The sequence below is a fragment of the Trichoplax adhaerens genome, genomic scaffold, assembly GCF_000150275.1.
Source record: "Trichoplax adhaerens TRIADscaffold_1 genomic scaffold, whole genome shotgun sequence".
NCBI classification, from domain to species: Eukaryota; Metazoa; Placozoa; class Uniplacotomia; order Trichoplacea; family Trichoplacidae; genus Trichoplax; species Trichoplax adhaerens.
This window is the reverse complement of record NW_002060943.1, coordinates 7,099,338-7,123,756: the sequence shown is the minus strand read 5'-3', so window position 1 is coordinate 7,123,756 and position 24,419 is coordinate 7,099,338. Positions and strand designations below refer to the sequence as shown.

The 24,419-nt window shown below is 32.0% G+C and overlaps 3 protein-coding genes across 3 annotated transcripts; 2 read left to right on the top strand and 1 right to left on the bottom strand.

Annotated features, from left to right (window-relative positions):
• Positions 1–9: 9 nt before the first annotated feature.
• Positions 10–4,964, top strand: TRIADDRAFT_52069 (uncharacterized protein; the record flags this gene model as incomplete). Its single annotated transcript, XM_002108724.1, has 17 exons — positions 10–69; positions 290–487; positions 734–802; positions 1,419–1,515; positions 1,955–2,024; positions 2,151–2,253; positions 2,340–2,404; positions 2,575–2,689; positions 2,806–2,909; positions 3,038–3,152; positions 3,238–3,388; positions 3,538–3,540; positions 3,995–4,073; positions 4,227–4,296; positions 4,422–4,510; positions 4,658–4,787; positions 4,893–4,964. The coding sequence occupies 17 exons, from the start codon at positions 10–12 to the stop codon at positions 4,962–4,964; spliced, it is 1,590 nt and encodes a 529-aa protein (XP_002108760.1).
• Positions 4,965–11,980: 7,016 nt separating this feature from the next.
• Positions 11,981–19,408, bottom strand: TRIADDRAFT_52067 (uncharacterized protein; the record flags this gene model as incomplete). The annotated part of the gene is made up of 18 exons (XM_002107983.1): positions 11,981–12,235; positions 12,498–12,589; positions 12,829–12,886; positions 13,008–13,040; positions 13,230–13,319; positions 13,405–13,481; positions 13,605–13,679; positions 14,040–14,143; positions 14,564–14,670; positions 14,820–14,950; positions 15,194–15,311; positions 15,419–15,544; positions 15,743–15,845; positions 16,041–16,192; positions 16,728–16,781; positions 18,495–18,572; positions 19,070–19,153; positions 19,391–19,408. The coding sequence occupies 18 exons, from the start codon at positions 19,406–19,408 to the stop codon at positions 11,981–11,983; spliced, it is 1,755 nt and encodes a 584-aa protein (XP_002108019.1).
• A 3,413-nt stretch (positions 19,409–22,821) lies between these two features.
• Positions 22,822–24,218, top strand: TRIADDRAFT_52066 (uncharacterized protein; the record flags this gene model as incomplete). The annotated part of the gene is made up of 2 exons (XM_002108723.1): positions 22,822–22,909; positions 23,092–24,218. 2 exons carry the CDS (start codon positions 22,822–22,824, stop codon positions 24,216–24,218), a joined length of 1,215 nt encoding a protein of 404 aa, XP_002108759.1.
• Positions 24,219–24,419: the final 201 nt, after the last annotated feature.

Genomic DNA, 24,419 nt, shown 5'->3' with positions numbered 1-24,419 from the left:
TACTAAGAAATGGCATTTGAAAATTTGATTCAAACTCTGTGCTACTTATATTTGTTAAAGTTAATACATGTATGTATAATTCTTTTTATTTGATTGTAAACTATGATTTAAATCAATTATTACTACATCATTAAGCTTAACTTGTACAAATTTGATATTTGAAAGGTGTATTATATACTGTATTTGCGGTAATTATCTTCATTTAATAATATTTGCTCTTGAATCTCAATAGATGATCATTTATCTTTCGAATTAATGCCTTTATCATGGTAAAACTTTCTTTTTATAGTCAGCTAACTCTCCGCCAGGCGTTTCCACAACGATGAATTTATTAGGGCAACTGAATATTATTACAGCTCAAATGAACAATGGGAGTATAACTAACGTCAAACCTGGCAACTTGATACGGAGTAATATTATTATGGATATTGCTATTAAAAGAATTAAGAATGGGACACCATCTGCTCAGCTACCATTAATTGAAGATGTAATATTATAATATTCAGCTGTCAAAATCCTATTTTAGTTCATTTTGTAGCAATTATTAAAAATATCGGAAATTTTATCATTATAGAACTTTGAAAACTCTGCTCAATAGCAGTTATAAGTGATTACAATCATTAAATTCTATCTAGCTCATTTTAAGTCAGTAATCCAAAGTAATCGAACATACAATCATTCTATAATATTAAATTCTATATTTAATATATGCAACTATAATTATTCTTTCTAGAATTTCTTTCAAACCACCAGTAATATCCTAGCGGAGTCCAATATTCAATCTTGGAAACGAACAGCCATAGTAAGATGTAGTTAACGTAAACCGAAGGAATGAGATTAAGTCTTGATACAACTTCTGATTAGAAATTTACTTCATATCCGGTCCAGAATATTGAATCTGTTAAAACTTGTAAAATATTAGCAAATGAGCATATAGAAAGACTCTACTCGGTTTCACTTGTGGTATAGACTAAATTAAAAATGTCTAGCTTAAAATTCATACAGATCTAACTATATGGCAAATAAGTAGCTTTTGCTCAAGGCAGATTTCTTGGATATTTTCAATAGATCAAATTATAAAATGTGTATCTGCAGAATAAATCGTAATATGTACCGTATAAAAACGAATATATTCGTATTTCCCTTACAATGTCTTAGCGTCTAATATATCGATACCTGTAGCAGATAACGCTTATTAAATAGGAACTTAACGATATCAGATAATTTGGAAATTTCGCTACAGTTTGTAGTTACTGTTGTAAATACTGAATTATGGTTTAAAATGAATGATATATAAACATTCGATAGCAGATATCCGCCCAGTATTACTTCTAATAAATTAGATCAAAGTGTTCTAGGTATGATATTGGATGTAACTAATACTAATGAAATATTTCACTGTATCACTTCCATTTCAGAAACATTTACGCCAAGTTATTGACAACTTGAATACATTTTGCTTTGATCTACTGGATAAAAGCAGTGAAACGATTACCACCAAGACATTAAATGTTGGTTAGTTAGTTAGCTCATATAAAATATAAATATTTTCTATTTACCTCCATAATTGACAAGCAGCGTAAGGCTAATGATAGCAACTGATATAATTAAATTCTATTTCTTACATTATATAATTTACGTACTCATATACTAATTAAATGTCAGTATAGACTCGATTAATAGGAGATATGACAAGGTACTTACTATTAATTTCGTTGCCAATGATGCAGATGGAAATTCTAATGTAGTAGAAAATCTGACCGATTCTTTTACAAATTCCTATACTGATACCAGCATTCAGTTACCTGAAACAATTTTCATAGGTATTGTGTAATGAGAGATGATAGAAATATCTTACTTTTTTCAATTTCTAAATTTCAGATATATTAAATTTACGGTTATAACTAATTAAAATTACTTTTTCGAACTGTTTTGTTGGATTAAACTGTATCAGGTAACAAGGTTAAAGTAACAACGTATCAGTTTAAAACGCTGGGAATAATCCTCAGCCAGCTAGTTACGAGGTTATTGGATTAAATTTTTAATTATTACTCGATATTTGACAATATTTTTGTTTGTTAGCTAGGATGATCTCATTACAGTAAATTAATTTCGTAGCTAATAGAATTAATGAAATTTTCTAACGATAGTTCAACATGGAGACAGAATACTGTAGCAAAAGTTGTATCTGCAACTATCAGTGGTAGTCCGTCAAACGACCTCGAATTGCCTGTTACCATTACCTTTAAACTGGTAGGTTTACTTCAGCGACGATTTACTCATTCGAGTTATTACTTTCGAAAATATATTTTAATTAATTTCTAATGGGTTTATAATAGAATAATCAGCTTAGTGCTAGCAATCAAGGTTCTCCTATCTGCGTTTATTGGAACACTAGTGCAAGGTAATTCTATACGACTTGAAAAGACATTTTCATTATTTCCTCTTATTCAAAACTATTAATTTCTGTTATAGTGAAAGATATTAACTAGAACAGATTATATACCTTCACTTAAGTTAGTAATGTGAAAATACTCAGATTTTCTAATTATATCATGTATCATTTTACGATAGTGTTGATAATATTTGGTCTCCATCGGGTTGCAATGCTTCCGAATATAATCAAAGTCATGTGGTCTGCCAATGTGATCATTTAACTAGTTTTTCGGTATTATTGCAGCCTTTACCAGTAAGTTAATTGATATTTAAATGATTAACGATATTAAAAAGTAATTTAAGACTGTAAAAAGTTTGATTGTAACAAGTGTTTCCTTTCCTAGCTGAAGTATATATTCATCCCTATAGGTAATTAATTCCGTTCGAAGCGTTAGAATCTCGAGCTATATTGGGAGTGCAATATCAATTACATGGCTTGTAATCACGTTAATATGCTATTCAATATTATGGAAGTAAGTAGTTATAACTTTTCTTATTAAAATTTTTAACATATTTGTATGAAAAATAAATTGATCCATTGCTTTTCAACTTAAAAATTATTTATTTCATTATATTTATAACTTTTTCAATCTACCATTAGGAAAACATTTAGAATTGGTATTATCATATCCCATACTAGCATAGCTATATCACTTTTACTACTCAATACTATGATGGTGATAGGAATTGATAAGGAATTAGTTCGTCATAGTAGGGTAAATTTCTCTACATAAAAATAAACTACATACTTGCCGTTAATTATAGCAGTAATTCAATATTTGTTTCCTGTAAAAAATTTAGGTTGGATGTGTTATTATTGGGGCAATTTTACATTACTTTGTTATTTACACTTTTTGTTGGATGCTAACTGAAAGTATCATCATCTACATTACTTTGAAAAAACTAACATTGAAACCAATTAAGGTTCATTGGTATTTTCTAGCCAACATAGGTAAGTAATGCTGATAGGCCTTAGATAAATCACTTGGCATTTTAAAATCATCGTCGGCATATTACTAAAATGATCTACTGAATAGCTAGTTAGCTTGCTAATGATTGCTTAATTGTGGTTATAATTTAAAATCTGTATCGCTATTACAGGGCGTAAGTATATTTGTCCAAACGTAAATTAGCATGTCAAAGATGGCTCTTCAAATGTTATAAATTCTAGAAAGAGCAAATTGATTTGTTCATTATCAGATATTATTAACATTCCGTGTCAACTTTGGTATATTTTCAGTTTAATAGCAGTATTTACTAATCAGTAAGAATTAAGTAGAAACAATTTTTTGCCTATTAGCAATTGCTACTGCAGCGCGTTTGTATAGAATAAATTAAAAATCTTAAAACTACTTACTGTTTTCAAGTTCACATCGACGAATTTTCCGCTAATAGTAACATCTAAGTCCTAAATTATGTTTGGATTTAAATATTTCTTTTTGTACAATAGCCTTATTGATTTCAAGTAATGATTGATTTTCTAGTAACTATTACTGGCACACTTTTTCAAGATAAAAAGTATTCTAAATCATTATTTTCATTTTTTGACCAATTGCAGTCGTTCCATTTGTTGTAGTTGGTACTACTATGGCGATTCTAGGAGATTCAGCTTATGGTGATGGTGCGACAAATGCAAAGTAGGCTGAGAATTTTACTTTTTTTATCTGGCATAAGATGGCATGTTGATTTATAATAATACGCATATCAAAGTAATAAATATGTTGTAGTATTGCTATTTTTTGCACTCCATACAATGATTCTATGCATTCATTTGCACAAAATAAATCTAGTTGCTGGATGAATACCGATGGTAATTATAGTATATTTGCACTTGCTGCTCCAGGGGTAGTAATTATAATGGTAAGTAAGAATCGGAACGTTATCGATCGCTGCTTATAATTTGCATTGGAAATGAACATTCTTCCAAGATCATAGTATGCTTAATTCGCCAAATAAATGCAATTTTATTTGATACTTTATCACAGATTATTATCATTTACATGAGCTTAACTTTGAAATCACTACTTACTCTGGACTCCTTTCTCGCAACTAAGAACGAGAAAAATAAAGTCAAGTAAGTAAAATTTTATTTTCCTATTTACCAATAAAGAGATGCATTGACTACTTCAGTAGATGTAGCTTTTAAAGAACCATTTCTAATATTATTGAGGAGATTGAAAGAGATTAATTAATTGTTATGTCCACTTTTAACAAACCTAAGAGCATCGCTCAGAGCTCTTGCAGTCTTATTGCCATTACTTGGAATTGGGTGGCTTGGTGGACCGTTAGCATTCAGTGGAGCTACGACTGATATAGCAGCTATTATTTTTGCTGTTATAACTGCATCGCAGGTATTGCAAAGGTGTAGAGTTGGTGCTTAGTAGATGTAATAATGTTCCTTACATATTTTACTTATTTGACCTCGGTTTATAACTTTCCATTTTACTTGCAATTAGGGAATACTGGTATTTATCCTGCACGTAGTTCTTGATCCACGGGTATTTATGTTTTTAATGTTATATGCATAGGCCTAATATATTCTGCAATAAATTGAATCTAATACTTTTTATAAGTTCTGCATATAGTGCTTGAGCTACAGGTAATTTACTCGTACGTTTGAATCATTACTGTAGTATTAGTCGTAATCTATTTTGCAATAAATTGAACCTCACATCTTTTATAAGGGATGTGATTGGATTTATTGTAGGAATGCCGATAGTATTAATATATGTTTCAGACTAAAAATAAAATAGCAGCCCTTACAGGAAAGTATCTAAGAACATTCTTGATTTTATAGATACGAATCCATCTTAGAAGACATAGGAGCATTGGAAGAGTTGTAACAAGACTGGAAAGATCACTGTAATTTCTAATTCATACTGCATTTATATCTCACTGACTACTATAATATATCATTGAAAGTGAAGTATCTTAGTATTTATTTATCACGGCTTAACTTGCCATTTACATAGAAATTTCAGTTAATTGATCTACTTTTCTAACATAAGGCGTAAACTTTTACTATGGTGAATAGTTTTATCGTGAATACACATTAAGAAAGCTAACCTATTGTCGCTCGATCTCTATTTAGTCATGGCAATAAAGTTGTTGCTATGTCTGCATCCAGTGCAAGAGGCATTCCTAGAAATAATACTTCCAGGTGGGGTGCAGGTCGCTACAATCATAGGTAAGAGTTGACATGAGCTAAAGAAGGCTGTATTTAAAACATACTGCAACTTCTAATTTTATCAAATTGTGGATAATAAATTAACCGTTATAAGGCCATCTAAACTAAGACGCTCTTATAATTTATTGGTTATGTTAATGAAAGCTGTTATGATTCGTTAATTCGATAGTTTATTTTCATTTATTTACGATTTAATCAACTATAAAGTAATTAACTCTTAAATACTATAACTATATTTAAGTGATTAAAGCTAATCATAGTTTTACAATAACAAGAAGCTTAAAACCTTTCGTGCTAATAACTAGTATATTATTAATCAATATCTTTAATGCTATTATAATATTAAGTGATTCATGCTAATTAATATTTTATAATAAGAAGAATAAACTCTTAATGTTGATAACTTGTACGATATTAATCGATAACTACGATGCTATTACAGCACTGAGTGATTAAGGTTAATTATAATTTTATAATAACAAGAAAAAAATCTTTAATGTTAATATCATGCGTATTATTGATCTTTAATTCTATAATCAAGCTCTTCAGACGAAAGGTATAGCGATGGAGATTCTGCTTATTCAGCCGATAATAGTAGCCAAAATAGTTATAATAATGTCAACAGGTTAGTAATCTGTTTTAATAGAACGTGTGATCGAATAGAAGATGATATATCGGTAGAATAACTTTATGGTATTATTTGTTATCTACTCTAATCGACAACTAGATATATTAACATTACCTATCCAATATTACTCATTAGGTGGGGAGATAGTAAGGACCATAAAAACTTAATTAATGATATTACAGTTATTCACGAAAGTCATATCGGGCAAGAAGATTCCAATACTGACCAACAAGATATCGGCCAAGAAAATTTTAATTTTGACCAGCAAGATGTTAAGCCAAGTTATAGTAATAACATCAATAGAATCAATTCTAAGAAAGTCCACTTTGCTTACATGCCTACAATTCATGAAAAGGGAGCAACTAATGATAAAGAAGCGGTAAAAGATGATAAAAATAGTGATATTTCTAGTCAGTATCGTAATGTCGGTCGCAGTCCATCCCTTACTCGATTTTATTCTGTAAAATCAAACCCTCGTCCTAATGCTACCCCTGGAAGAAGTAGTTTGAAACATCATGGTCAACCTAGTCCAAAAGCAACAGCGGATGAGATTGCAAAGCGAAATCTCGAGGAATCGATAGCTGCTGCTACTTTAATTTCCACGATTGCTTTAGCAGAGAATGAAGATCCCATAGAGACAAGGGAAGAAATTGAGAGAAGAAACTCTGATCAAAATAGTCCAAAACCAGAGGTAAAAGAAGCCATACAACAAAATGCTGATAATTCGTTAGTTTCTGCATCTGTAGTTTCTTCATCTATCCTATCAGATAGAGGAGATCGTGTAGTAACTGTAGAGCATCAACAACCTACTGTCAATACATCAACTTTGACAGAAACTAGTCAAAGGAAACTTCCACAATATGACTATCTACCAGATGCTCAAATAAATTCACCTTCATATGATGATACTACCAGATCGTACAGCCATCCAATTGATGAAGACAGCATTTCTAATCCAGCCAACTCGGCTCAATATACCCATAATAATTCTCCATCTACCAACACTGTTATGACTAATACCATACATAATCAGCTGTTAAGACATGATTCGTCCTATAAAGGAGAAAAGAGTTCTCATCAAAGTCCATTGGCAAGAGATCAGACTCACATTGAAGAAAGTGGAATAATTCATGGTGCTACAGTCAAAACTTTACGTAAACAACAATCTATACACGACGAATCAAATATACATGAGTCAAATAATCAACAGAATCAACTAACAGAACGACAAAATTCTGGCATTGCTAAAGTGAATCAAATATCTAATTCTCTCAATTATCAGTTAGAAAGACAAGATATAAATCAACAAAAGTCAGTCGATCATTGTAGTAATCCATTAGAAAGGCAAAATTCTGCTACAAATGAGATCATTGCTAGCCAGGCGATAATCAAACCTATGCAGAAGCAGCAGTCTGTCCACGATACATCAGATCAGCAAGAAATAACTCATCGCTATAATAGCAATTTAGATGGACAGAATTCCAGCATGCCTGAGAACGAAGCAATTAGTCAAGATGCTCAAACCAAGGTTCTGTATAATCAGCAGGCCATGCATAGTAGATCCAGTGAGAAAGAATCAACTCAGCTGTATCGAAATCAGGAAAAAAATAATTCTAGTGTTAAGAAAGAAGGTAACAGTAGATCGGCGAATGTTCATGATCAAGCTGAAATATCACGTAATATAGGTACAAAGCAGCAAGTTAAGCTATCAAGCTCAGCTGGTATGCCTGAAAAAAAGAATCAGACTGATATTCAAAAACAGGCTGATGTTTCATCTAACAACCAAAAAGAAATTATAGCTAGTACAACTAATGCAATGATAGCTAATCGATCGGATCATATTTCGATTGATGACGGGCCGACAATGTCTCATCGCAATTTGTCGAATACGATCCAAGATTCATTAAGCGGTCATCGAGGTCAACCGAATTCACCAAAACAAATCTCCGATAATGATACTATAAAACCGTTGAAAAAAGCAAGCATGAAATTAACACATCAACCAATAAATCAAATAAATAATGGAATCTCTCATCATGATTCTCATCATTCGATCCCACCAGCCATAAAGAAAAGCTCAATTCATGATAAATCGACTTCTTCAACTGATGTTAATGTTAAAAAAGATTCATCTAGTCAGAGATCAAAACCTCCAGTTCTACAAGATAATAAGGCAAGTCGGAACTCTATGAATTCAAATAAGGAAAAGAGAAATCAACAAGGGGAATTGAAACCCTCAGAATCCAATAAAAAGAGTCAAGTAAGCATGTATATAAATCCCAATATGTCTACTTCGGCCAATGCAGGTATGAACAAACAGCGCTCTACTATCCATGCCAATAAAGGTTTTCCAGCACATGATAATTCCAGTCATGCAAGCGCAGAATCACAAGATGACTATGATGATGAAGTCTTTCTAGCATCGAATAACTCTAAGATCTCTGTTCATGTAGATCCACCTGCAAAGGTACAAAATAAGGTGAATAAACAACAACATGGAACAGATGAAAATATAGATAAAAACAAGAACGCAAAAAAATCCGAATAAATAGTCGATTACCTTCGGTAAGCGATGAAGAAAGCGATGAAGGGAATCAACATGATCGCCCTCAGACCTATGCTGAAGAATATGATCCGCATTTACGTCGATGGAGTCATGTAGAAGAAATGAAAGATGATGATGATGATGGCCGTACTATTTTAGTCTCGGGTTTATCTAATGATTCAACTGAAGCTGATTTAATCACCTATTTCCGCCAGTACGGCGATGTTGCCAGTATGAGTAGAAGGAAATTAACCATTGATAATATTACAGGTAGAAGGCGTATTGCTGTTACTGTACAATTTCATGAAACTAAAGCTGCTAAGAAATTTCTAGCCGCTGAATCCAAGCATCGAATTGCGAAAAGATCACTTAGCTTATATACAGTACCCAAACGTGATAAAGATGCTAAGACTGCTTTTAATCGTATTGCTGTTTCTGGTGCTCATGGAATCAGCCATGATGTTGTTAAGAAGTATTTTGAGCAATTTGGACCGGTTATGGAGGTCACTGAGGGTGGAGAAAAACATAAGATGTTTGGCGATAATCCTATTATTGTTCACTTCGAATTTGCGCAATCTTTGAAATTAGTGCAAAAAACTAATTTTCACAATATTCAGAAACGCTGGGTAGGAGTAAAGCCAGTGATGCATTCAGTCATGTTATAAGTTGCCCTATTTACTAATAGAGAAGCTATTATGTTAGTAATTGGTTTATAGTCTTTTATCGTTCATTTATTAATCTAACGTAGATGCGTATAGCAATCATACAATAATCACGTATATTCTATATGCAGTAAAACCATTTGTGTATTCGGTCATGTTATAAGTTATCTTATTTTCTAAAACGGAATATATCACGTCGTTAATACGATTCATTTATATATTTAACATCATTATTTTATTAAAACAATATACATGCATATGCATTAATCATCCGAAAATAAATTATGTATACGTTCATATATGAATAGATTAGAAAGCCAAAAATAGAGCGTTATTAATTTATTATAAAGATACGCATTTATCCTTGTAAAAATGTACGCTGAACATATGTAACTATTTCATTTTATCTGATTTTTATTCACAATAAAGTACCATATAAGAAGATGTAAAATTATCTAAACTTGTTCGATTATCAAGTCGTAGTCACTTGCATAGACAAGGCAATCAATCCTGACTCTAACCGAATCCTAATCTTCAAAATCTAAGTACAATATTACGGTGACAGTATAAACTATCATGGTTCCTGACTAATTATTCATGAGGCTACTCATTAACTATGAAATATTATATCAGGCAAAAGAAGTATTTTGATTCTACATTTTAATCCTAAATCTCTTTGAACGATACTAATTCTAATTGTAGCTGTTAAATTAGCCTTTGATTTGTAGAGTAGTAATTCTTCAACTTATATATGCAATATCCATAGCTTAGGCATGCAATTCTAATCTCAAGAATAAGCTATAAAACGAAGCTATGTAGTGTGACATACGTATACGGTAGATACTAATAATTTAATTTAATCAATCTGTTACTAGACTATATTTGCTATGCCTATTGTATAAATCAAGATTTTTGATTAGCAGATGCTATCATAAATTATGATATGTAAATGCTGTATAATTTGTATATACGTGAAATATCTCAGCTATTAATAACAGCAATTGGTATTAAGCTATAATGTTAAATAGTACAGTATAAGCCAGTACACATTTAATTTTTTCATCATTGAAAAATAACGGAAATGGCTGAGATACCGTCAGCTAGTAACAAATTATGAAATTTTATTTGCTGACACAAATATTTTAAGAAGTATACATATGCTGCATCGTATATAAACTTATACGCTAACTTGAAGCAGTTAACTTCTTAGTAAAGTTATTGATATTCATAAAGTTGGATAATTTCAATTAATTCTTTTCATGTGACTATATTGCAAATTAATTTTGTAGTTGCTTGTTGTAAAATTTAGAATTTTATTTATTATTATTCGTGAATAGCATCTCGTCGTCGGTTGATATGAAATAACATGAAAATAAGGCAAATAATACTATCGATTTCGAAAATTATCTTTACATAATTACGTACGAGTATATATATAAAGGGTTTATAGATAGCACTATCAGATACCGTATTTAATATAATCGTATTAAAAAGGAGAGCCAAACATGTAAGATAACATTGTACGTACAGTATGTGGATTATACGAATACTCATCAATGCACTAACATTGCAAGACCGTAGATGGATTGTTATCTGCTGAAATTAACTGTTTCATAATTACGTTCTATTGCTTGAACCATACAGTTATTATTACTAATTGTTTCATTAAACCCTTTTCAGGTCAAACTATAATTTAATAGAAATTTATTACAAGGTCATTTCATTTTTTATTAAAGTAACGATCTTGCGAACAGAAAACTTATACTGTACAATCATAATAGTTAACACGTGTTTATTCAAAACAGAGAAGAAAAAGTGTACACATTTGACGTTATTTAGATACAAGATCTAAAATAAGAACGCAATGCTAAGAAAATAAGGATGAATGACATTTTAATTTCATTTCATTTTTTTTAATTGCTACTTAACTTATAAAATATGTAAAGCTTTCATTGACTTTTAGCTGATATCAAGATTTGAAACAATGAATGGCATACTAAAATGAAAATAGTATATATTGATAGTAAAAAATTTTAAAATTAGAACAAATCAAATGAATATTCTACGGTCTAAAATTGTTTATAATAAATACCAATATAGGTAACTATTACAGTTTGCATACGTTGCGAACTTTAATTATATGATATACGTTAGCTTAAGCCAACTTAGAATGTAACGTGTCGGTAAGAGTTATTAATGATTACAAAGTGGATAAATATGGCTAAGTACCCAGATTAATGAATTAAATTTGGTGCATGAAAGTCTATCTGGAAAAAACGATAAAAACTATCGTTCACTCGGGGAGTTACTACACTGACGCCATGGTCCACTTAAGCACATAAGTTAAAGTCTAAAAAGCAAACACCATACTTCAGTTATAGTGATATCCATTGCTATATCCATTTATGTAAGGTAATCTTAGCTTAGAAATTTTATTAAAATTTTATAAGTATTAGATGAAAATGGATGAATTAAAAATGGTAACATATCAGTTTTAGAATAATTCCTGCTCTTTTTCAGAGTTAAAATGATGCTGGCTGTTCTGGTGGTGGCGGTGGTGGTGGTGGCGGTGGCGACGACGATAATGCAGTTACGTTTGCTGATGGTGGTACGGATTTTGGTGAAGGCTTTGGAGAAGATCTATTTTCATGTGATGAAAAATTGGTACTTGCTTGTGGAGGAGTATCAATTGTTGGTGAATCCTTACTTTCGCCGATTACTGTTTTACCACTAAATCTCATAAATGATTCTAAAGATTGCTCAAATTTGCGAGTGACCTGTAGAAATACAGTACAGGAAATTAAATTTAATTCATCATATAAGTCGTTTGATTATGCAGTAATTGTTCCCTTCCACAAGATTTTCTACATAAGATATGCATATGTACGCGTACAGTATGTTTTTGCTTATCGATACATAGAATATAAAAATAATGATAATTGCGGTATCTTTATCATATTGTAATTCTACGACATATATTAGTAAAATGAATGACATGCCATAACGTTTTGCTACTTTGAGCAGAAAATAGACACATACCGTTTTATGATAAGCAATTTGAAAACGTAGATAGCGCATCATTAATTCGCTTATATCTTGAATACTTTCTTGCTGAAAGTGATTCATTTCAGCTAAATACATTAAAGAAAGATAATATGGTAAAGTTCATAAGCAGATAAGGAATTAAAAGTTGTAAAATAATCAGGTCAAGTTATTGCATACTTTATAAGCAAATTGATCTATTTTAAAATTTCATATGATCAAATGCGTTTGTCTAGTACCATATATGTTGCGTAGCACAATGTAGTACTAAACACCTAATAGTTGCATAATTATTACGTACAAATACTCAAATGAGATAATACTGTACCTTCAACAGTAGCATATACAACGGCGCATTTACCGCTGATGTAAGAATCATTTTGATGCTAAAATATAACATACAAAAAAAAGTGTATGATGGTAAGAAAATTTAATATCACGTATATTCAAATTGAAGGCTTTGCCGGCAATATTAGTGCTAATAATTGGATTACTACAAGCAATTACCTTTCTGGCTTCCTTTAATCTCTTTAAAGTATCCTAGTGGCAAAGTGCGAAATATCAGCATAGTAATGATAAGTCAGCAATTGCGACATGGATCACTGAGTGTCCATAGTTATAAAGGTATTCATGTACGACAAGTCAACTATGCATGGTATGTCCGCAAAATTTTTCTCTAAATAGTAAGTCTTTAATAGGATACTATTATTCATATAATATATTTCTTACCTTTGTTATGGACTGTGGCTGTTTATGTGACGAGAGGAGATTGAGATATTCATCTAAACCTTTACGAAGAGGCACGGCATCTTGTACTTGCTATAAACGAGTATATTTAATAAACATGTAACCAACGCTAATAAGGGACAAATATGTATTCTAATAATATAAATTATTGACTAACCTTATTGTGAAATTCTTTTCCGGTTACTGAAAAGATGTCACCTACTGATTTAACAGCAAATTTAAATTCTTCTGGATCTATAATCAAATACAGGAATGGACTATAGTAAATAGGCGGCATAGCTTATGGTTATGGAAGGGTGTCTCAGTGAAGAGGAAGTAAAATCAGTAACGCCTTTATTTTAAATCTAAGAGCCTTACAATGGTTTTCGGATTGAAAACAGGATGAAAGGTTGCCAATAGCCTTGCCCATAGCTACATATTCATCTTGATAACCTATTGAAATAAAATGCAATACTACGTCAAAGAATAAGTTTGCATCGTGTGTATCAGTATTATCGATAGTTAAAATTATGGCTAGGGTTACGATTGCGGCTAATTAATAAGCAATCTTGCTTAAGTAGTTTAAATAATAATTACAAGTAATAGAAGTACAGTAATTAAAATATGAAACTCTTAAATCAACTGTTATAGATAAATTTTCAGAATCATGGTGTATTAGGTTAGTACTTTGGTTAAAATTTCAAGCTCACTTGAGAATTCAATAATAACGACATCTTAAATCAGTGCTTAAATAATTTAGCTCAAAATCTAATAAGCAATAGATGCGAATAAATAAGAGCTTCAAATACTTACAACGGGCAAAGTCTGTAGAGTGATGCTGGAGAACTTCTCTAAAGTGAGATATGCTTTCTTGTAAATTTTTGGTTAGCTTTTCCCAACTAGCAGCATTTCCTAGCCTAAAAGTAATTTAGCGTTAACAGTTAGATATAGGCAGATGGTATAATTAGAGCTGTAACTCAATTATATACATATTCTATTTAGTTTGTTCCTAGATCAGTATCAAGTGTTTAGTATGAATAAGAATGGAATAGCTGTAACTAGCTAGATATTTCTTAGCAATTCTTTCTTTTACCAGTATCTTTCTGGAATATGAACAGAAATTGAATAATATACCGTATATTACTTGATATACCGTCATCTAGTGTTGAAATTTCGTTCTTAAATTATTTATTGTAATATTAGACAAATTTTTAATAGAATTTGTATGAGGCATGGTAAATTACTGGGTTGAGCAAATTATAATATTTTTTTAATGTAATGTTGATTAATTTTCACAATATTGTTAGATAGTAATATTTAAAAATCGAAGTGATTACATTGAATTTAGGCTATTATTAAATAGATCTTTTATTTCTGTTCGAGCAAAGAAACCCGAATAATTTCCAGGATCTTTCTCCATTCTACGTTTAAATTCTTTCCATTCCTATTAAGTGAATATAAGATGATATTGTAATGAAAATTTTAAGTCAATTATTAATTAATCATAAAAACGCACTTTTCTTGTTAGTATTGGAAAATTATTTAATCTGAACTAAAGTAGAATTTATCCACAAGTGTATGTACGAAACGAACTATTTGATCTTGCTTTTTCAAGAACCCTGAAAACACTTGACTTTCATTAATGATAGGATGTCTAGCTAGTCGATTTAACCAGGTTTCTAACAATTCTTTTCTCATTTGGATAATATCTTCGCTAAATCGACCTATGATTTAATATTAAGCATCAAAATGGGTATCAGAAAGTGACAGGAAAATGTTATCCTTTAACAATCCAGTTATGATCTCACTAATATATCTTAGATACGCACAGCATGGATAAATATTAGTTTCCGACTTATTAGTTTTGATTTAAAATACTTATCACTTAATTTCGATGTTGAATATAAGTATTGACTATTTTACATTATAATAGATTATCTATTCCATTCTTTATAAGCTAGTGGCACCTCTAATCCTTTTTTCAGGTAATTTAGGAATGGCAATTGTAGGAAATCGAGCAACCAAGCGACCATATAGCCAGTCAAATTGTTTATATCGTCTTCTGATGGCTTCATCATCTCCATGCTATATTATTATTTCAATCAGTAATGAAAGTATTTCAAATGGTAGAAGGAAGTTGATATTAGTGATGATAATGATATCGCAATAATAAATATCATGATGATCATTACTATAGGATGGATTTTATAGGTTGTATAGGTTTTTGCTCCAGCATATTTAGAATCTGTTTCTGTGCTTCCAATTCGATAAGTACATTCATTTTTGGCCGGCTTCCAGGTTAAACCATTCTTATTAACCTATATAGGAATAATATGAATAATAATAAACATACGTTAGGATCTTCTAAGATTACAGAATTATCGAATTTAAGAATAGAAGTGAATTTAGAGTATGTAAGGAAGTAGAAATAGCAGTTTTATACATACTACAATCCTATTATAATTCCATACATGCAGCTATTATGTTTTTACTGTATTGTTTATATTTAAACTAACCACTATAATATGTTTTTCGTAATCCATTAATTTTTGAATATCAAGCTTATTTTCTTCGCCACGTAGAAATCTCTCAGCACCAAATATAGCAAATGGTGATCTCCTATGCAACAAAATGATTAAAATCATATAAGGATTGTAATAGAAAAGTATAAGCTCTTTAGGGCAGTAATTGCCCTAATAAAATTATAACGCCATTAAAGAAGTGATAAGAGATGGTAATGTTAGATTAATATTTATTTCTAACAATATTATACGTTTACTATTTAAATCTAGACTTTAATAAAGTTTTACTAACGCTATCAGAGATTTGGATACAGTGTTACGACTTGCATCAGTCTTTGAGCCTGTAATGGTAGTTGTATTCGTAACCGTTTCCTGTCTATTGGTGACAGTACTCAATCCATCTGGTTCATCTTCAGATGAGGTATCTGCATCGGAATAAGGATGCTAAAGAAGAAAGTATTCTTAATAATTAGCTATGATCAGTTTTTACGACTACAATTAATGTAACTGATGATAATTACTATCATTGAATAAAATACGTATGATAACATAAAACAACAAATAGTTCACTGAACTTATCCATGAAATACATTTCTAAATATTCCTAAGGTTGATATTATGTTTCTTGACGTGTAGGATAATAGTATTAATGCAAATTGATTATCTAGTCATGATTACGTGTGGTAATGAAGTCAATAATCTATTATACATTGCCAAATATTGCTGGAATTGACATGGAATCAATTCTAATATTAATTTATTACATATTAATTATTGACTAGACGATATCATTCAATCACAACTGGAGTAGTAAAAACTACATAATGCGTTCATCAAGTTCTATATATCCATTTAATTACTGATTAGGTATACTCTCTAAATGTAAGATAGCAATAATAAATGTTAAGTTCGCCCCGTTAGACTGTGTGAGTTATTATTATTCATTTTATAGGTTAAAGATTATCAATCCATGTCTTACCGGATTTTCAGTAGTATTTTCGTTGGGTTCGGGAAACGATGAATTGTTAAAGGGCTAAAAAAAAAATGTTACATTGAATTCAAAATTTGGTATCAGTCAAAGGTTGAGACATAAGCTCAGGATAGCTGATAAATCTCAATTTGTTATACTGAAAGTCGCCATTATAATTTTGATTAAATATTTTTTAGAACGCGGTACTAAAGAAAAAGTACTAAAGGTTCTATTAATATACGAGCTGCAAACTGAATTTATTAGAAAAATTATAGGCTAAGGGAATATTTATTTAACTACTATAAGTATTCTTGCAAGACAAGAGGGAATGATGATCCATTTTAATAATGTGCAGTGCAGAAGCTTTAATGACTAGGCAATCATCATCGGAGGGTATAATATTTAATTTAGTGTCCTTATGAAAGAAAAAGGAATGATGATCAATTTTAATAATGTGCAATGCAGAAGCTTCAACGACTAGGCAATCATCATCGGAAGCTATAATATTTAATTGGATGTCCTTATGAAATAAAAAGGAATAACTGCAAGTTTCAATAATGTACTGTACAATGTAGAAGTAGATTAAGAAGTTAGTTATTTTATCACTAAGACAGCCTGAAAGAGATTACTAACTAGATTTACTATCTGTTTTACTGGCTGATAGTTCGATAGGTACGCTCATATCAAGCTAAGGAAATTATTACTACTTTGATGATCCAGGTTACCTACTAGGCAATTAAGAGTCAGAAGAATATGTACCGTATTTATTTATTTTAATTAGCTTCATAAATCAATATCTGTGGTGGTACTCGATAGCTTAAAAGATAAGTTAAAATATGATTAAAAAGTGCAATAGTACGTTAAGGCTTATTAAGTGATTACTATTTAGGTGGACTTTCAATATATCTCTAAATATGAAAGATTTCTCTTGATTAGCTAGCAGGCTGAAAAATATATACGCGTAAGATAACTAAATCGAAGTCTAAGGAATGATTGCAGATGATAGGGTTATCTGTTAAATAGTTGATAAACTGGATAACATAAAATTAGATTAAGCAGTCTCATTCAACAGTTCAAAGTAATTTTAAAAATGGACGAAAATACTGTAAAGTAAACTATCTATTTTCTAATTAGGGAATAGCTTAGAGGATATCGGAGAGTATTTACTATTTTTTATTTACTCAATATCTAGAAATGATTTTGAATCCAATCTGCTGGTTATACTGTAATGTAATAACATCAACATATTGGTCTTTTTGTCCCAGTAGTTACGCATAATGTTATGACCGTAAAGCAATTTGCCAATGCGAAACAGAACCATCAATGAACCCATCGATGATTCTTTATTTAATATAAAATTGTTTTAGTTCGTATTCTGCCCAAAATATATCAGTACTGCATTCGCTGTACTATTAATGAGAACAAGCTTGTACTAAGATCAACAATTCTTTATCAATGCTTGATCACGTAATGTCGATGAAATAACAATTCATAGACATTAAAATAAATTAACAAAGTGTAGATAATGATGTTTATTAAAATAATGATAGTATCACTACAGTAGTTCGCTAAAAAATGGCGTTCTCACCGCCAAGAGCGATCGGTGTAAAATTGTAAAAGTCGATAAATTGCGTTATGAGAACTGGATCAACTGGCATTGGAACTTCAAATGAAATACTTTCGATATTTTACGAATCATTCGTAAGTTGATTACTGTTTTATAGTCAGTAGGAGATGATGTAATGCCTAATAATGTTAGTCGATGATTTCGCTTACTTCTAGATATGACGTTGGCACAAAACCAGTTTTTCCATCTTCTCGGATAATACACGTCCATAGCTCGTCTTTCTCTTCCTATCGAATAAGAAATTGAATATCAATCTTATATATTATACACGGTACTGGTATACGTATATATGAATATGCAGTAAACTGTTCATATGGCTATTTAATTCGATAATCAAGATTACTACGATCAAGCCTAAAAATAGGTGGCAAGAATAACAACGGTAGCGATTAAATGGGAATAGAAGCTCTTCTCAAAGAAATGAAAGAAAAGTTTTCTTTTGGATTTAAAATATGGGCGTATGACTATCAACCAACAGGTTATGGAAGTTGAATGAATTATTGTTCAGGATTATACGCATTCTATTTGAACGTAATGATGATAGTATAGTATTTAAGGGGATAGTGTTTTAGAGATATAAAGGCACAAGAAAGTTTCACTTCCGTTTGGTCAAGGTTGCTGAGTAATAACATCAGCAGTAGGATTATTTTCCATCCCACCAATTTGTAGGATAGAAAGTCGATGGAATAAATTGATTAAGGAATGTCTAGATTAATTGACTTACCGATTCATAAAGAGACACAATAGTACCGGCTAGGACTTCCAATTCGCTAGGACTTTCAGGATAAAAGTCGTATAATAATCTAAACTGCAATTATTTCAATCAATATTCAGAAAGAGTGAGACGATAGAGAAAGAAAGAAAAAAAATTGAGGTAATCACAACTGCGTTTTATCGTTTTTTTAGTCTATGATCGTCTAGTTACTATCCAATTTTCCAAATCTTAAAGGTAACAACTTTAAAATAAATTTATTACTCATTGACAGGAAAAAAAATAAATTTTACGGCATTATATAGTTCAATGCTGGAGGAAAGTCCATCTTACCTGGGTTGGTTGAGACATTGCTGCTCTAGTTAACCTTAATTGTAAACTAGAAAATGTGTATTCTCAACAACTTCCTACGTGGTGTAGATGAAGGTATGGACTATGAGTAATGACGGGAGAAAAAAAGCATTACTTATTAATATTAATTAGTTGTTCATAGTTTCCCAATTCCATCGAGAATGAATTGCATACTAAGCCATCTATTGTGGCGTTTTGATTAAGACTCTACCTATTGACTTGATGATTGTTTGCCTTCTATTATTAGGACGAAAATAGAGCCAATAATACTGAGTGGCTGGTGGCTTACTCATAGCTCAATTACTTGTCTTTAATCTTGCCATGCTAACCGCTATACAAATGAAAATAGCAGCATGGAATGAATCAAACTAATCCACTCTAATTGCTTTACCTTTTCTACCTGTTTCATTAATAGTTATAGTAGCTACGCCATGATTGAACAAGTTGAATGGAATTCAAAATGGAAGAGGAAACAGCTTGAATTGTTGATACAGCACCTTAAATATGTTTACTTTTATATTACTATTATATAGTACGACTAGGCGACTGACCATTTCTTTTATGACTCAATTGGCAGCCATCGCCTAGCAGAAAGAACAGATGAATTCAAATTGAATTTTGGGGGCTTAGTTATTGAATGGTAGTCATGGATTCTGCCATCATTTCGTAATGACTTTATCATAATTCATTCATCCTTTTAATCATTTTAATCACTCGATAAGTGATAATATATCATCAAGTTTTCCCTTTTAATCATTGCTATTATAGGTGATCCGTTGTGTTCTCTCGTGCGACACTAGGTCAATCACGCAATAATTCCTAGACATTACCAGTCTATCATACATAACAGATCAAGATGGCTTCGGTAGTTAGCCATCTTAGTAAAGCAAGAATGGTTGGACGATGTAGTCCTTCTTTTTTACTGACAGTATTATGGCAGTCAATGTAGCTCAATGTCAATAAAGAAGGCTAATTGGATGAGATAGGCCAGGAAAGAGCAGTTGGATTATGGAGTCCTTATTTTGCAATGATCGTATTTTGGCAGTCGATCTAGCTAAACGCTAATTAAGGAGGTTAACTTGATGGGATTGGCAAGCAAGGGCTGTATGATGATGTAGTCCTTATTTTGCAAAAATAGTATTTTGGCAGTAACTCTAACTGAACGCTTAGGATGGAGATTTTTGTGAAAAAATTGAGAATGCTCCATTTCCGTTGGACTAATATGCAAATTATTATTGCTTGCCTATGGAATGCTGATGTAGTATTACAGTCTCAAGGATTGCATTAATCATGGGGAATGACATCATTCGATTATCCTAGGTCATTCCTTCAATGTTCAAAGTGTTGTAGTTCAATCAGATTGGGGTACCGCACATCAACATGACAATTCTTATTTTTTCCATTAGAAAAAATATTGCTGTGTCACAAACTCCCGTGTGGCAAGATAACGTTGTGATCGAATGTACGATCTCGCAATAATTCGTACGCCATCGATTTCCGTTATACTTCTAACCTTAGGAACTAAGAAGTAACTTTTATTGATTTGTCCATTCGTTTAAATAGATTTTATCTACAAGCTTTAACACACCTCTTAGAATACTACTAATCCAACTATAGATATAAATGACCTATAACACATCACCATTTAAATCGTACCGTCTACAATCTATATCTGGTTATGTAATCTCCTCGGCTTACAACATCATTATAGCCGCAAAGCATGGACTATTTTGGAACGATGAGCTAGCACCGTGACATGCTGGCGGCCGGCAGTTGGAATAGAATCCGCCCGTTGAAAAAAAAAGAGTTTTATGCATTGAAGGTTTAATTTCGATGTCCTCCGATACAGTAGCTGATTTGGATTGCAATAAACTTTCAAGCAAATAGTTTTATTATCAAGACAAATAAATGCAGTATCCGATTTGGATTACAATGAGCTTTCATGTCGATATTTTCATTTATGACCACAAATTAATGAATTGATCAAGCAGGAATGCCCAAGTCGTACTTTACGTCAGTCATTTTGGAATAGACTTTGACTTTGCGAAATGCAGCATGATACGGTACTGCATTTCATCAAGAATATTTTGAAGCATTTTGTGGTTGAGTAACTTACAGAATTCATTCTTATATCATTGGAATCAACATTGAATGCTTCATATGGTAATGTAGACAAAAATTGGTATGAGTGGAAGATGAAGTAAATTGACATTATTTTCCATATTGCCATTTTATTTATTTATTCAAAGTATATCACCTAGGTGACTTTCTTCTCTTTTCCGCCTGTACCATACCATGGACTACTAAAGGCCTCCAACAACACTAGAGAGCCTACTGAAGACAGGGTGCAGCGTACTGTACACTGTACACTGTACAATACAACCATAAAATTCAGTCGATCTCGATTACAGTCCATAGTACTGTACACTGTAGACTGGAGAGTGCAAGACAGTACAGCGTACGATAACGGTGATACAGTAGAGTAAAATGACCAGCAAGGTAGGTAGTTAGCTTGTTCTGTTCGGCTTCGTCGGTTTACTGTACTGTACGCTACCATAGACGCTTGATTGCCATCGACTGTATGAATACTCAATCATGATAAACATGAACAACAGTCTGTATGCGCTTTATTGAGACGCGTTGAACAGTATGGAAAACTGTGACTGTACAGTGTACAGTACGCTCCATGTACAGTATAGTACTGTATCATACAATACCTAGTACTGTGTACTCCTACCGGGTAAAGATTATTAACAGGATTTGACTGTGAGTCCATACTACTACTGTCATGGACTTCGACTGTCAATCTTTACCGGTACGTGGACCTTGACAATCTGTAGGCCAAAAAAAACATCGGCACTACCGAGAAAGGAGCCAGACGGAGAGAGCTACCATTGAATTGGTGAAGAAAAATTCCTTTAATCATTATTACATACATTGCTCAACGCTTTAGACCGTCTTGCACTTTTTACTCTATCTTATTGCAATACTAATAAATAAAAATGGTTATCCTAGCCTGCCTTGTTGTAGTATGACTGTAATTCAACCTTTTCGATTGAGAGACGTGGATTGATGACACCTTGTGGCCATCTTGTTGATCATTCTTCAATGATTCATTAATTATATAATTCTTCTTGTGTGGAGTCGAAAAATTGAATCGTTCGCAAAGTGCCCTAAGGCCTACTAGTCCAATCTTTTAACTCAATTATTTATTAGCGCTATTCGGATTAATTCGTACTATTAGTTTTCATCCTATTTCAATGGCTACAACACTTCATACTAGTGACAGGTCATCATCTACAATGATGTTGCGCCATTTATTACTTTGTTCCATCATCATATTACTATATAATGTCTTCGTCTATGACAACACCAGAAAATCGGCGGATTTTGAACATTTTTCCTGTTCTAAAATGCCTAACAAGGATGGTATCAGTCATTGTATGTCTGGTTTTTTACAAGGCAAACATCAAGGAAAATCCCAGCTGAACAAATCACCAGGTGAGTATTACTCATGACTGAAGCATGTCATACTATTGAGTTCAATTTTACGTTGGTTATCCACTTAGTGTGCTATTGATTACAAAAATTGGATACCGACACGTAGTTTGACTATACCTTTGACGTATACAAGCAACAAGTAATTCTAATCAATACATCTGCTTTGTCTATCAACTCTATAGCAATACCAGCAACCACAAATTTAACCAAAGAAGTTATTTATACGCTCAAGCAAGCATGGCGATCAGCCAGGAAAGGCGATAAGAAGAAAGCAACCAAATTATTCGTCTACGCTATACGCATGGCGCCACGTCATCCTGATGTATTAAATAATTATGGTGAATTCTTAGAACATGAAGATGTCATTCAAGCTGAATACTATTATACAGCAGCATTATCTCATTATCCATATCATCAATTGGCTTTATCCAATCGAAAAAGAACACTACCATTAGTTCAACAAATTGATCGCGATCGATTAGCACGTATAGCCGCTAAACGTAGTAAATTTTATGCTCTTCCATTAACTGATCCAGCCTTGATAAGGATGAAACGAGAAAGTTATTATCAACATGTCTACCATACTGTAGCAATTGAAGGCAATACCATGAATTTACAAATGACTAGGGCTGTTATCGAAAATCGTATCGCTATTGGTGGTAAAAGTGTCATGGAACATAACGAAATTATCGGTATGGACGAAGCTCTTAGTTATATCAATACCACATTAATCAATAAGGCTGGACTACTCGATGTTCAAGATATCCTACAAATTCATCGACGTGTTTACGGCTTTAGCGATCCTTTTGAAGCCGGTAACTATCGTAATAGCCAAGTCTACATTGCCGATCATGTGCCACCACCTCCTGGTCAAGTAGCGGCCAAAATGACAGAATTTGATAATTGGTTGAAATCCAGTGAAGCAAGGCAATTACATCCAATTGAATTAGCAGCCTTAGCTCATTATAAATTAGTTCATATTCATCCATTTGTGGATGGAAACGGCAGAACTGCGCGATTATTCATGAACTGTATATTGATGCGAGCAGGTTTCCCTCCCATAATTATTCGTGTTCACGATCGATTCCATTATTATCAATATCTGTCACAAGCGAATGATGGCGACGTAAGACCATTTATGCGCTTTATTGCTGATACGACCGAATTTACTTTAGATGAATACCTAAATTATACATCTGTACCTGCTATTATTGAATTAAATAATGCTCGCCGTAAGAAGAATGATGATGTTAATACTGATGTTACAATTTCCAAAGAATCAACCCCCAAAGGCGATGATAAAAAATAAGTCATAGCTACGGTGTTGTCGCTTTATTAAGGTATTGGCAGATTCAATATTAGTATCCTATATTCGATGTAGAGTAACGCTGGTAGTGTAAATTGAGTATCAATACTTCTAAATTTACAAAACAAGCTACATTATCCTATGTTTAAAATATTAACTATTAAATATTAAATCATTCAATACTATAAAAGAATATACGAAATT